The sequence below is a fragment of the Pelobates fuscus genome, chromosome 4 (assembly GCF_036172605.1).
Source record: "Pelobates fuscus isolate aPelFus1 chromosome 4, aPelFus1.pri, whole genome shotgun sequence".
Lineage (NCBI taxonomy): Eukaryota > Metazoa > Chordata > Amphibia > Anura > Pelobatidae > Pelobates > Pelobates fuscus.
Genome location: NC_086320.1, coordinates 316,915,367 through 316,931,528, shown reverse-complemented (window position 1 = coordinate 316,931,528; position 16,162 = coordinate 316,915,367). Strand labels below are relative to the sequence as shown.

The 16,162-nt window shown below is 39.4% G+C and overlaps 1 protein-coding gene across 1 annotated transcript in view; it reads right to left on the bottom strand.

Annotated features, from left to right (window-relative positions):
• Positions 1-16,162, bottom strand: part of CPVL (carboxypeptidase vitellogenic like) — a 113,989-nt gene that overhangs the window by 62,775 nt on the left and 35,052 nt on the right. Inside the window, exons 8-11 of the mRNA XM_063450699.1 lie at positions 14,839-14,961; positions 14,425-14,556; positions 12,013-12,111; positions 5,583-5,756 (exon numbers count right to left, since the gene is read on the bottom strand). Of these exons, the coding sequence (XP_063306769.1) occupies positions 5,583-5,756; positions 12,013-12,111; positions 14,425-14,556; positions 14,839-14,961 (528 nt within the window). The remainder of the gene's footprint in view (positions 1-5,582; positions 5,757-12,012; positions 12,112-14,424; positions 14,557-14,838; positions 14,962-16,162) is intronic.

The following is a 16,162-nucleotide window of genomic DNA, read 5'->3' as shown; positions in this document are numbered from 1 at the left end:
GGCCAAGCTAAAATGGCGGCGCAGAAGCAGCGCAGAACGAGGCATGAGATGCACAAGCCACCCGAACACATAACCGTGTTCTTTGAACAGCTTCGCACGTACCTTTGGGAGAAGTACAAGGCCAAGAGACAGCCCTTCCAACAAGCGGTGAAAGCGGCGGCAAAGTGGATCCGCCCGGTGGTTCGACGCCACCTGAGGAGAAATCCACCACGCGGCCCCAGTACAGCCTCCCGCAGGCGACCACACATAAGCGAGCCCTCCATGAAAGCGACGTCTTCTAAGACATCACCAAGCCCCCTTCTCAGCACGATCCGGATTTCTGCGGTCACAGCCACAAAGAAAGTATCAGAGCGGCTACACACCTTTCTGAGCGGGGAAAACGAAGGATCTTTCCCGTTATGGGAGCCAGCTGAACGGCCTCAGATGTTTTACCACACTGGAACTGTGACTCATCTCTCCCTTGGGCTGGACTGTGTTCTGCCCCTCGAGGGCATCGGATGAACTGAGCTGGCAAGTGGGACTCTCTGGGACTAACAACCAAAGAGTGTTTCCTTCAGACCGCTTATTATTTTTTCTGTTCACGTTATTATTTTCTTTACCTTACAGATGATGCTCCCAGCAGCCCTGATAGCCGATATACCAATATTCGGCCCTTGATTACTAACGCCTTCCCTTACCACTCCAAAGGGGCCTCCTAGGGGGTTAGTGTTGACAGGCCAATAATGAGTTTAGAGTTTAAATGTTACCCTCAGTGTTTTAATGATTCAAGCATGGAGCCTGGTCTCCACAGGAGTAAAATACTTGCCTATAACAATGTGGGAAAACATGAGGAGGACTCTCATCCGCTCAAGTTTGTGGTCAGACTTGTTTGCATGGCCTGTTTATTTAGTTGATTTAGTGTGTTCACGTTATACCATAAGAGTGCAACGTTAAGCTTTATGATGTAACTAACGTATGATGTGGCAAACTACTATTAACTGTTAGGGACCGATTGTTAATGTCTAAGCCTGCATCCACTCTCTTTTCCACTATGACACTATACGTTTTACCTGGTTAGCTATAGCTGAAGGTAATCTAGGTTCAAGAGCGAAGTTCTGAGAGGGCGTATGTAATAAGCTATCGTGACTGTTGTACTCACCCCGTAATCTGCCTAACCTGCACTAAAACTTGTGTTTCACATTGATTCGCGACCCCATTAAGCGACTCTTCAAACGGAATTAACCACAATAGTTTACTCGTATAATTATCATAACGCTGGATACAGCATCTTACTCACTTATCCCATGAGCAGAAAGTTAAGCGTTGCCAAGTTAGCTTATCTTAGTTGATTTTATGTTATGAATATGTTTAAGTAGTGCCAATTGATATCGGATATCGCATAACTCAACTTTATAAAAAAAAGTGCAAGTTCAATCCTGTACCTCTATGTCTAAATGTCATGCGCTGGAGGACTGCCTTTGGGGTACCTTTCAAGCGAATGTATAAAACTTATGCACTACAAAAATAAAGAATTAAAAAAAAAAAAAAAACTAAATTGAACGCTAATTTTGGCCAGTGTTTGTGACTAAGTGGTTACTAAAAAAGACTGGACATACCCCATTTGCAATACCTTGGGTTGTCTTCTTTTGCAAATGGTATGCCATCATGGGGGTAATTCTCATTCCTGGGCTACCATACGCTCTCAAAGGCACGTAACCAACCTGTCCATTTTCAATGTAAAAATATTTGACCCATATATTTGACCCTGTAACTTTCAAAAACGCTATAAAACCTGTACATGGGGGGTACTGTTATACTCAGGAGACTTTGCTGAACACAAATATTAGTGTTTCAAAACTGGAAAATGTATCACAACAATTATATCATCAGTAAAAGTGCTGTTTGTGTGTGAAAAATGCAAAAAAAGTCACTTTCACTGACAATATCATCGCTGTGATAGGTTTTACTGTTTTGAATCACTAATATTTGTGTTCAGCGAAGTCTCCCGAGTAAAACAGTACCCCCCATGTACAGGTTTTAGGGTGTCGTAGAACATTACAGGGTAAAATACAGTGACAGCAAATTAAATTCTCTGGACTTTCGGCCTGGGTTGGCAGGCAGGTCCCTTAAATTGCAATCAATAAAATAACTTCATTATGTAAAAATATTACATAAATACGCACGTAGAATTTAAATATATATGCATATTTATATATTTGAAGTCTACGTGTATATTTATATAATTATTTATGTAATTTTTTATATGGACATATGAATAGTTCGTATTCTTTTTATTTATTTCTATATACATAGATATATATACAATTTCATTCTAAGTGTATTTTGATATAAATATATATATATTAATATCAAAATACAGTTAGAATAACATTTCGTATAGATATATAATTTTTTTTAATTTTTTATTATTATTTTTAATTTTTTAAATTAAATTTACTCATTATTTGTATTTTATAATAATATATATATATACAATATATATAGTTATTATATATATATATTATATATATACGTGTGTAATTTAATTATAAGTGTATTTTTATATTAATATATGTACATATTAATATAAAAATACACTTAGCATGACATTATATATATGATATATAGACATATATTATATAGGTATAATATATGTCTATATATCATATATATATATATATATATATATATATATATATATATATATATATATATATATATATATATATACACATATATAATAATACATTTTTTTTATTAACATTGACTTTAACTTTAAATTTTTTTATGATTTTACAGTTGCAGGGAGACTGCCTGTCAGCACAGACAGTCCCCCTGCAGGCAGACACATGGACACCTATTGTGACCATGTGGTCGCCCTGTTGGGCGATCACATGGCCACAGGGGTCCTAATTCGCCATGGGGAGACTGTCTGGGCTGCAGGCAGTCTCCCCACAACGGGAGCACCGCCGATCGCCGCCGGGGGAACGACGGCGATCGGGTAAGTACATTTTAAATTAAGGACGGTTCAGGACCGTCGTCGGTCGGCAATGGGAAAATGCCGATGACGGTCCTGAACCGTCCCGCGTCCTTAAGGGGTTAAATCTTTCCTCACTAGTAGATCACAGAGAGTAACATCAGGATCAAGCTAATCGGCTAACCAGAACTGGGATCCATCTGGTCTCCCATGATATTCCAACTCCCAATTTACTAGCTCCCACTGGAAGACATCATTAAGCAACATGGCCTAAGGCATCTTTGTTATACTGATGACACAGACCCAACATGCTGCATCAACAGTTGCTTAGCAGACCTCATAGAATGGAAGAATGCTAGTTGGCTTAAAGTGAACCCGGGCAAAAACCAGTTACTCTTGGTGAGGGGACCCTGGGCAACAAAAATATCCCATGATCATCCAACTGGCCTGGAGCTTGGAGGCTCTGAACTCATCAGTTCAAAGGTACGACACCTCAGAGTGCTGATTGACTTTGGACTATCATTTAAACAGCAGATTTCCTCCGTAACAAAATCTGCCTACTTTCATCTGAAAAACAGCCAGGATACAACACTCAATTCCACCGGATGATATGCCAACAATAATCCATGCATTTGTATCTCTGCTAGATTACTGCAATGTACTTTACTTGTGTCTCCCAGAAAAAGAACTCCATCGCCTTCAAACTGTACAAAATGCAGCAGCCAGACTACTGACCAATCAAATTCACTCCTGCCACATAACACCTGTTCTCCACTCCAATTAAATGGCGAACCTTTTAAAATTGGCCTGCTAACCTTCAAAGCCTTAAAACAATTAAGGCCCACAGTACCTGAAAGAGCTTCTGACACCCTACATTCCATCCCGTTCACTTCGGTCAGCCAGCAAGTTCTTCAGGTCAGTGCCAAGAATAAAAATAGAAAATAAATCCAGGCACTCCAAATGAATTCCAAGAAAAAGGCAGTTTATTGGAACCAGCAGCTACAAAGCGATGTTTCAACCCCTAAGGGTCTTTATCAAGCTTGATAAAGACCCTTAGGGGTTGAAACGTCGCTTTGTAGCTGCTGGTTCCAATAAACTGCCTTTTTCTTGGAATTCATTTGGAGTGCCTGGATTTATTTTCTATTTTTACTATTACATTTGGTCCATTTTGGTACTGGGACATATCCAGTTAAGCACCCTGGATTCCTTGGCAAGGGGTGGAGTGCACTTCCATCAATTTTATACAAGTGCCAAGAATAAAGACAGACTCTGGTTCCAGGGCGTTTAGCTACGCTGCCCCTACCTTCTGGAACTCTTTACCGTGCGCAGAGAGGCACCGTCCTTACAGACTTAGAAAAAAAAAAAAGGAAAGCTAAAGACCCACCTCTTCCATCAGACATTCAGAAACTCCTAACTTTTATTATTTAGATAGCGCCAGCAAATTCTGTAGCGCTATACAATGGGTGGACTAACAGACAAGTAATTGTAACTAGACAAATGGACGCACAGGAACAGAGGTGTTGAGGGCCCTGCTCAATGAGCTTACATGCTAGAGGGAATGGGGTATAGTGACAAAAAAAAAAAAAAAAAAAAAAGTATAAAATGGGGTAATGAAATAGGTTGCTAGAAAAAAGTATAACATTTTTTTCCTTCAAGCATAAGTGAAAGCTTTCATAGGATGCATTAAACCGAATGCTTCCCTGTGACAAATATTGTATTTGGCAATTGGTGCATTTGCTACTCATATGTCAATCTCGGCCTGAAAGGTAAGGAGGCTCCTCACCAACATTCTCCAGGTGGATGGAGTGTAACATTGGAGTGTTCCTTTATGAAGTTATTTGCAGGCTTTTGCAGGCAAAAACTGATTAGGGAAATTGTTTTGTGTTGCATACTAAAAAGCCAGGGGAGACCAATTGTAACCCACTTGCATGAGTTAATGGTTAACAGCCGCTTTAATACAAACTCATTGTGTTTTAACTAGACTTTTCTTGAACTGCAAGCTCATCTGGCTTATTAAAAGCCCGATGAAGTTAAACAGGACTTCTGTAAAAACACTGGAGATAAAAATGACACGTTGCCCATTAAACGTTTTATATTTAATTGCCACTGGCAGGGAAGGCCAATTATTGACTTCATCTTAGCGTCATTTTGGGTTTCTTGTGATGACTCTTACCAGTTTGTTCTGTATTTCTACTACAACATTCTAAAGTAGAACACCAGCAAGTAATCAAAGCCTATGGCAGTAGCAACCATTCTCACAGTCAATTCTCCATCTAACTTTGTACAGCATTCCGTCAAGAATATTTATGTAACTAATGACTTCTATGTGTAGAAAGGAGATGAGAAAAAAATAAAAAATAGAGACACATTTAGTAACCATGAATAGATCCTTGGCAGTTTCTACGGGAATTGTGCACCCACAATGCCAACATATCACCACTAACCTCAAATAACTAATCAGTTGATTTATGTGTATGCCTTTTCCTGTTGTGGTACAAGGAGAAGTAATGAATTTGGCTTTCATCTGGGTTTAAGAGGATATTAAAACACACAACCCTTAAAGGAACACCAGCCTTCCCTTGATGCTTACCAGGAGTAATGAGATTTGAGGCTTTAAGGCTCTTACCTTGTAATTATCCATTAGCACAGCCAACCACGGTTTTATGGTCTGCATCACATCTGAAAGCAAATGTTTTTCAACTTCAGATCCATCATGAAAGGTCAGGTTTCCCACATGGATAGACTTCCTTACTTCTGAGAGTGACAAAAATGAACCAAAGTATTCCTGGTCTAATGGCTCCTGTAATCAACAAATTGAAACGTGTAAAACATAATCCACATATTAGGGCATAGAATTTCACCCACAAATGTGCTGCTAAATCCCTAACAAATGCTAAAAAGTAAACAGAAAAATAAACACAAAATGTTTTTTTTTTTTTAAAAAACACAACCACATACCAAAATAAAAAAAGTTTATTACAAATTTGCTAAAAGGAGATACTTTAACCCCTTAAGGACCAAACTTCTGGAATAAAAGGGAATCATGACATGTCACACATGTCATATGTCCTTAAGGGGTTAAAACCTTCTGTAGAACAAAAAATACATACAAATAAAACAAACATAACTAACCAAGGTGAAGTTTAAGGATACAAAATGTATATCAGTATCATGCAAGCATATGTAGAATTTTCTGTGCATTTCCATTTTCCCTCACAGGTTCACACTGACTATATATATATATATATATTATACATTAAAGTAGGTATAGATCTTCCATTGTACATCCAAAGCGCTAGACCCAATAGAAAGTCCTCAGTTCGTGTTAAAGGACCACTGTAGTGTCAGGAAAACAAACTCGTTTTCCTGACACTATATAACCCTTTGGTCCCCCACCCCCCCCCACCCCCAGGGCCCCCCTCCAGCTGGGCTGAAGGGGTTAAAACCCCATTCAGCCACTTACCTTAATCCAGCGCCGGGCTCCCTCGGCACTGGTGACCTTACCTCCCCCTTCTACGTCAGTTCGCGAGTGGAGCCAGAGCCGCACGAACATTAAAACCCATAGGAAAGCATTTCTCAATGCTTTCCTATAGATGTTCCGTGTGCTCAACGCGATTGTCGCATTGAGCGTCGGGGAAGCTCCTCTAGTGGCTGTCAGTGAGACAGCCACTAGAGGCTGGATTAACCCTAGTATAAACATAGCAGTTTCTCTGAGACTGCTATTTTTACAGCTGAAGGGTTAAAACCTGGGGGTCCTGGCACCCAGACCACTTCATTGAGCTGAAATGGTCTGGGTGACTATAGTGGTCCTTTAATCTTTTCAACATCCTGCAAGAATCCTGCTCCTAGGGGTTCTAAACTACATATATTTCTACAATATTTAACAGTTTTACACTTGCCAGTTTGCAAATTATTACATAGTGCGTGATAACCATCAAGAAAAGTGGGAAGCTAATGCGGTCGGAAGACAATCTAGGACAGTCACAAGGGGATAACACTAGTACCTTAAATAGGATCTAGAAAAGAGGAGAATGAACTGCCCAAAGGTGGTAGTAAAAATTAAAAAATACAAATACCCCCCCCCAAAAAAGGGAGAACAAAGGAAAGATATATGAAAATATGAACAATTTGCTCAAAGTATTACTATATAGAATAGACCAGGGATAGGCAACCTTCGGCACTTCAGATGTTGTGGACTACATCCTCCATAATGCTCTTACACCGATAATGCTGGCAAAGCATCATGGGAGGTGTCGTCCAAAACATCTGGAGCGCCGAAGGTTGCCTATGGCTGGAATAGACTGATCACAGTGATAAAGTTGGTCAAATAAAGACCACAGCAAGTAAAATACAGATCCTAATGTCAAACACTGCAAATAACGTGGTATATAGTGGATACTTGATAAGAACAATTCACGTCCCTAAATAAGAAGTATTGGAACAAAGTAACACTGTGGCAGAGATAGGTACAGCTGCTGAATATCACGTACTTGGCAAAACAGTATATATAAAGTACCTAGAGTCAGGGGGAGGGGGAGTATTGCCTAAACAACGTGAAAATAGATGGGCAATATCCTCCAATTATCCAGGAGAGACAACAAAAAATCTAGATATACAAAGGAGCGGATATAACGAAAATCAAATAAGGAGCAGTAATGGGTAAAGCGAAAATTAAAAATATATGTAAATTGCAAAGGAACTGCAGCAAATCGATTAGGCTGCCCAAGTAAGCCTTAGAAAGCTGTGCCTTATAGGGTACCTAAAGGTCTGGAAATTAGTTAATGTCCTAATAACAGCTAGTTCTGTGAATCTATGACAGTAAGGGCACTAAAATCCTTAAAATATGTGCCTTCAAGGGCACCTAGCTTCTAAGTAACGGCTATTTAACGCTAATGAATAAGTGCCTATAGAAGCACACAAATCCCTAAATGTGTGCCTTCGAGGGCACCGAGCATATATAAAGCTGCTATCTTGCACTGGAAAAGATCTTCACCTTTCCAGCTCTTCTCCACTAAAGTATACTGATCAAAGAGAATAAATATAATGTGGTGAGGCAACAAAGTCGTGATGCCACTAGTGGCACCATGACCACTACACTAAATTGTAATTATCTGCTTCTTGGCAAACTGGCCGTGGCTGGACAAAAAACACTCGCAAACTTAATAAAATGACATCCGTAAACTCTACACTAAGCTGTAGTGGTTATACTCTAAATGATCTTTTAAAAAGGGAACAAGTAGATTTGAAATGTTATTCCGTGAAGAAAGACACAAAAGCTAATTTTGGCCAACGTTGGCATCTCAGGTGTTTTGTAACCACCGAAGTATCATGGATCAGTCCCAAACCACCTGAAGTATAGCAATGTAATATGGATTATGAATGAAAATTTAAGAAAACAAAACAATCCTGAAAAACAAAAAACAAAAAAACACAAAGCCATGGTTGACTTGCATGGGAAGTTAAAATGTTTGTGTTTTGTTTGGCTATCTGCATAAATAAATGGAAACGCGACTTTAATTAGATTTGAATCCGGAAATGGAATCTTTTTGTTTTAAATGAAAATGCCCTCAAGTTTATTATTTAGAAACAAATACACAAAACACATTTTTAGCCTCTGATGTAACAATCGGCTGTGTGTACAATTAGTCAAATGTACTAATATTTATCAGGAAACACTTATAAACAGGCTTGTAAATACTTACAAATTAAAGGACCACTCTAGTGCCAGGAAAGCATACTCGTTTTCCTGGCACTAGAGTGCCCTGAGGGTGCCCCCACCCTCAGGGACCCCCTCCCGCCCGGCTCTGGAAAGGGGAAAAGGGTTAAAACTTACCTTTTTCCAGCGCTGGGCGGGGAGCTCTCCTCCTCTCCACCTCCGATCCTCCCCGTCGGCTGAATGCGCACGTGCGGCAAGAGCTGCACGCGCATTCAGCCGGTCGCATAGGAAAGCATTCATAATGCTTTCCTATGGACGCTTGCGTGCTCTCACAGTGATTTTCACAGTGAGAATCACGCAAGCGCCTCTAGCGGCTGTCAGTGAGACAGCCACTAGAGGAAATAGGGGAAGGCTTAACCCATTCACAAACATAGCAGTTTCTCTGAAACTGCTATGTTTATAAAAAAATTAGTTAACCCTAGCTGGACCTGGCACCCAGACCACTTCATTAAGCTGAAGTGGTCTGGGTGCCTAGAGTGGTCCTTTAAAGTATTTCACCAAACACTATGACCACTGCAATGTCTTTAAGTGGTGATGATGCCTGAGATCTGCAGTAAAGCATTTCAGTATACATAGAGTATAACCTCCTCGAAAGGCTGCTCGAGATGTACCTCCAGCAGTGCCATTGGGTTGTCACTAGCCAGCCCGAAACAAGAGTTTGCAAATTTTCATGCACAATGTTTTGGCTGAGAGTTGGCAGCTGACGCTCTAAGCCAATTAATGCTGTGCAACAGTGCGTCACCTACGGTAAAAGCCTTGGAGCCTGGCAGGGACGCAGAGAACGGCAAACCAGCAATACATGGTTTGCCCCATTCCCAGGAAAAGGGCCAGGGTACTACAGGCATCGTAACCCTTTAAAGGGACACTCCAGGCACCAAGACCAATTCTGCCCATTGGAGTGGTCAGGGTGCCAACTCCCACTACCCTTAACCCTGCCAGTGTAATTATTGCAGTTTTTATAAACTGCAATAATTACCTTGCAAGGTTAACTCCTCCTCTAGTGGCTGTCTACTAGACAGCAACTAGAGGGCACTTCCTGAGTCATAGCACAGATTATCTGTGCTATAGCGTCGCTGGACGTCCTCACGCTGTGTGAGGACCTCCAGCGTCGCTAAAGTCCCCATAGGAAAGCATTGAAAGCATTTTCAATGCTTTCCTATGGAGAGGTCTAATGCGTGTGCACGGCTTTGCCGCGCATGTGCATTAGGTCTCCCCCGCCGGATGATGTGGGGACAGGGAGGAGCGTGGGCAGACCAAGAAGCAGCAGCAAGGGACATCGTCACTGCCTCTGGTAAGTCACTGAAGGGGTTTTGACCCCCTTCAGCAACCGGGGATTGTTTTCCTGGCACTGGAGAGTCCCATTAAGGCCATTTGCTACACCTTTTTAGTCTGGAATTTATACAGCACAGAAAACTGAAGTATTTAGGAGGTGAAATATGCATCATTGATAAAGGATGATAGAGGTGGAATAGAGTTTAAAAGGGGAACATGTGCCCAAATAAAGGGCATTCTAGCACAATACATCACTCGTTGGGGGGTGGATAGAGAGATATGAACTTGTCAGGCCAGCACAGCTGATCAGGGCCACGTTGGGATCAGAAATAATGAACAGATGGAAAAAATAAATAAAAAAATATATAAATAAAAACACGCAACTCCTGAAGTTACAAAATTGTTTTTTTTTTTTATTCCACCAGAACGTGCACCCAGCAATTTCTTATTTATTTCTGATGACACCTGCCCCCATGACAACTGAAGCGGTGTGCTGTTCCTCCCCAATGATTATTTGGTATTACAAATGGCTCTGGGCATTTAAAATTACTGCAACCCACCTTTTGTTTACCTTCTACCTACACCCATGAACTATATGTGACCACCATTCAAACCATATAAATTTTGGGACAGTGAGTGCTCACCTTAGAATGAAAACACGCCACACAGAACAAACAGGGGTAAGCATGCAGCAGCCTAAATTATAGCTTACACACAAGCTAACCCATAGCACCCTGACCCAGTTATGAACAGGTTAGCTCTGTTAGGGCTCTATGTGTTAGGTAGCTCAAGAAATCAGTAAAATATCTGCATTATTTGATCTACAGCAGATGAACAGACTGAGTGCTGGGAGAGCCCTATTTTTGTGAAACAGCCGAACGAGAGGACGCCAAATACTTCACCATAAACACCAGGCTGGGGTTAAAACGATTTGTAACCAGACCCTCTAAGAGTTGGGAATTCATCAATCATACTTGTGTAACCACCTTAGTTATTTGGGGTAATTCATGTAGCCACTTCATGTAGGTGGAGCTTTTGTGAATCATGCCTGTAATTTTTTTTTTTTTTTCCAAATCAACGAAATATAAGGTGAATCTTAATTAAACCATTCTAAAGTTCAATACCAGTGAAACTCTCTTATTAGAGGTTCAGTTATACATTTATTCAGCGTCTGATTATTTACTGATCAATAAATACATTTTTGTTCACTTTAGGGTATTTATCCCTTTTAACACAAAGTCTGCTAAAAAAATATGTTTTAATTATTATTTATATAGTGCCATCAGATTCCGTAGTGCTGTACAATGAGTGGACTAACAGACATGTAATTGTAACCAGACAACTGGACGCACAGGAACAGAGGGGGTGGAGGGCCCTGCTCAATGAGCTTAATCTGAACCACACATCTTTTTCACCATAAACACTATACATATGTTGTATTTTTAGATTTTAAGTTTGTTTGGGCAGGGCCCTCTTCAACTTCTGTTCCCATAACTCCACACGTGTTGTCAGAATTGTTTGTTTGTCTTGGTTTATCTATTGCACAGTGCCGCTTTATATGTTGGAGCTATAAAATATAACTACGGTAATGTTGCTTAGAGTGTCCCTTCAACACTAGATTCAAAGTAAATACAGCCAACTGGAAAGTTATACAATGTTCTCTACACAGCATTACAACATGTTAAGTTTTATTATGTAGAAGAGTACAGCTATACCATTTTAAATTTCAGGGAGAGCTCTCCAATTTTGGGGAAAAAAAAAAAAATACTAAAAAATGCCCCTCCGTGTCTATGTGGAAAATGAATAGACCTGGGCGTTATTTTATTTCTTTGCAGTGTGATGCCAAAATGCAGTACTTTGTTTTATTGCTCATATAGAACAAGCCCCTTTGTGGGGATCTGTTCCACTATCTTTCAAAGAGACCTAAAATAGTTCACATTCCTTTATCATAGCAGCAGTGTTGGCAAGCTTATACAGAACGTCATGGATCGGACAGAGTTTCACAGAAGGAACAGTTGAAAAGTAATGTGGAGAAACGCGGCTTTTGTAGTTTTCTGGGCTATCTTACCTGACACTGAAGAAAGTTAAAATAATTGGTACATCCGGTCACATTTTGATAGAAGGATGGATAGGATGTCCGGTCGCCATTTAATAAGGCATCAAAGGTCTACAAAAAAATTGAATAGAATAGAACCATAAATTGCTTCATCAGAATAAAATGTATTTATGTAAAAAATAAACAATAGCTTATGTGCCAAATATTTAAATGCAACATGCTATGGGAGCAAAAGTGCATTTGCTTTTTTAATAAAAAAGGCTTTAAATAAATCAATTACGTTAAATAAATAATCCAAAAAAGAATAAAAACAACCTGCAGGTAAACAAATCTCTTAATGTCTGAACGCGTTTCGCCTGTAATAACGGCTTCCTTATTAAGTATGGAATTTCAATTAATTAATTAGTTGCATGTAAGTATTTTAAGATTATCGCGCCTTTGGGTTTTCATACTTTGTATGTCACATTGCACAGTCTGTTTAATCTAGAATTTCCCATCTCCTTCACTGTTAATAGCCTTCTAGACCCGGTGATTAAAATTCGGTATTCAGAGCAGGTGATAAAAATTTCTAAAGCATGTTAATGTCGGATTGAAAATTATTTTTTTTATGCAGGCAGGGTCAGGGGAGATGTGGCTAGGAATGTATAAACAAAGTAATGTAACTCCTAAATATCAGAGAATTGAGCAATTAGACTGCCAGGGTACAATCTATACTCTAAAACCACTTCATTAAGCTAAAGTTGTTTTAATGCCCACAGTGTCCCTTTAACATTGCTCTTATCCTTCGTACCACACATAAGGGAAAGATGGCTATGTATAGAACGATAACTACCATTATGCTGGTTGGAAAAGCATCATTGGAATTTTATTTTAAAACATTTGGGCAACAGCTGTGTGGATTCCTTTGGTACAGTGCCATCTCTGCTATTTCTTTTTATATTGGAGCAATATCGGTTGTGTGAAAGATTACCACCTTGGAACTTTGAATAGGCTGTATGGTGTTACTAAATTCTAGAACAGGAGAACGCAACCTTCAACACTCCAGATCTCGTAATGCTACCTATAACTGCAGTGATTTGCCCCATTTAACTCTGACGTGAAAGGCGGGCTCTCAGATTAATATTTTGGTCATGTAAAATATTTGTACATTGTGCATGCAGAGCAGAGAAGAATTAGGATTCCACAATGCCCACTGTCCAGCTCCCAGAGAATAAGAGCAATGGCCATGCAGATTCTAGACAAAGGTTTATGGGATTAAAATAAATAAATAAGACCCTGCAGTCCAGAAGAAGAATCTCTGGATTGATGGAGACCCTTCCTGCTCTGACAAGCGTTCACTGCTACGGACGGTCTGTGGATCTGCAGTATCAGTAGTAACTTTAAAGGCCAGCACCTCATTTTATTACAAAATCTAATGCATGATCTGTAAAATGGGGGTCACTGTAAAGCAGAGATTTATGAGATAGTCCCACTCATCACATAGTGTACAAACTGAGAGCAACCATACAGTTTTGTTAATCAAAGTGGTTTGAAGTGATCGGAAGATTTGCAGACTGCGTATATGCACAGCGGTAGCTCTACTTGCCTCAGAGAGGGGAAGACTAGCCAAACTGCGCACAGTTTGCATTAGACCAACTACAACCATTGTGATTTAGTATTCAATGTGGTAGTAATGAGCTTGGTATAAGCACCATAACAGGCTGTAGTGGTTATGGTGCCATAGGTCCCCATGCTTTCATTTCCCCAGGTAAAAGACAAACCATTCTAGAATGATTTGACACTTACCCGAGTCTCCCAGGCAGCATGATCAAGACACTTTTCAGATACAGCTTTCATTGAAATCTCTGCATTAGATTTTTCAGACCACATATGGATGGAATTCGTGACTTGACGGTGTCACCCAATTAACTGTCTGTACATGGGTCGAGTGAATCCAGTTGAATGTTGGACTCTTACCCATGAGACGTCAGGCACTACACTACAGCATGTCGCAGTGGTTATGGTAATAAGAGTGCAGCTAAAAAAATTAGAGCGATGAGAAAACTCCAATTTATAAAAAAAAATCTCAAAAAAAAACCCAAAAAAGACCACTAAAATTTTCTCTAAATGTAAATTCAGACATCTAAAAAGTTTGTCTCAAAATTACTCTTTACTAGTTATCAATGTAAAATTGGCTCTATGCATTTTTTTTTAACATTTAGAAGGCAACATATTTTATACTGCACATGCTAGTTAGCAACTGCCAGAGGATAAATAACTAGTGTGTAATCATTGAGAACAAGCAAATTAAACAAAAAAATTATTATATATATATATATATATATATTCCAACATTAGTAGTAAGGACACGAGAGCCTGTAATGGCATCTCATTAGATTCAGATTATAATTGGCAATATGGCATACATTAGACCTTAATACATACATCAAAAGCCTCAATCCACTTCTTCTGTTTGATATAGTTTACAGCCATACCAGTCTGCTGTTGGACAAAAGCTTTCTGATTTTCATCCACCATGCCAGTTTGGTACAGGAAGTCTGCATATCCAGCCACCATCTGTTAGACAGACACACAAGTCAGAAACGCAGAGCGCATTTTCCTTTCTGTGCGAGAGAGTGGTTTATGTTTAATCCTAATCAGTTAAGGCAATCAGAAATGTTAAGTCCCTTTTAGAACTACACAGATACAGCAAGGTCTGATATGAAACATTTGTTAACAATGCTTTGCAAAGCCTTATTGGAACAGTTTCTGCTTTATCAAAACAGCGTGCAAGAGGTGAAAGGAATTTCACCTCCTTCGGCACATCAAAAGGACTGAAATTGAATTAAAATATCCTACCACTTCAGGATCACAGAGGCCGTCTCCAATGGCAATTCCCTTGAAGTTGATTTGAACCTTGGCACTTGGATTGTGAGTGTGGATATAATAGCCAATGGCAGGAACATATTTACCTGCATAAGACTGAATAAAAAGAGGGGAACAAAAAGCCATGAAAAGAAAAAAGCCGTTAATATACGATTGTGTACATACTTTGTATTTCACGGCTGCGGAGTCGAAAGGAGTCACAGAAACCATAAATTGAGGAGACCGAGCCAAAGTTTTGTGAACTGACTCCACAGCCTTGGATTATTCACAAAAAGGTGTAAACGGTTGGATTGGAAAGTCAAAGTGAACTTTAAATTAAAGACCAAAACAAGCAAAATTAAAACAGCTGATAAGGTTTTTTCGCAGTTTAGCTATATTGGCCTAAAATCGGAACTTATATTAAAGTGGGAGGGATACACATGTATACATGCGTCTATACAAATATGAAATAGCCCTTGTGGGACTTTCTTAGAGCTTACATTCATTTGGAGCAGACCTTTAAGTTCTCTAAACAGAACCTTTTTCAGCAACTGTAACATGACATTTACCCCTTAAGGAAACATGACGGAAATATTCCGTCATGATTCCCTTTTATTCCATAAGTTGTGTCATTAAGGGGTTAATCCAGTCTTGCACATCAATGGTAAGCAGCATATTGATATACAAGGTTTCTTTATAGCTTTGTATTAAATCTGAATGTACCTTGGCTTTTGAACTTTGGAAATATTGAGTGTTTGGACACACACACACACACACACTAAATTCTATTATAATGTTATATAGCCTTCTTTATAGTGATACTTCTGCATTAGCCTAGAGATAGAAGTTAAGATTTTACTTTTCAACACCTCTGCTGTCAAAACCAGTCAGGAACCACATGACGAAAACAGCAAGGGCTGCACCCAAAGACTCCAGGCACAATGATCACTACAATAAACTAATTGTTATGGTGTTTAGAGTGCCCCATTAAATGTATGCATGCATTACGGCTTTGTAGTGTTAAGATTGCCCTTCTGCATTTTACCAGTTACAACTAGGACGCATGTGTTTACTTATTTTATTTAGTTTCAAACGGCCCTGATTAAAACCATGACGCACTTTGAAATATACAGGCACAGAGAGGGTTATTCACAAAAGGGAGCATTGCTGGCAATTCAAAGTCAATTTCAAATTTAAGAGCAAAATAGCTAAACTGAAACCCAACTGATTGGAATAATGTTTCTAATTTGGTTACGTTAGCCTAAATTTTGAAATTCCCTTTGAATTCAGTGTCAAGGTTATTCATTAAAATGATTAT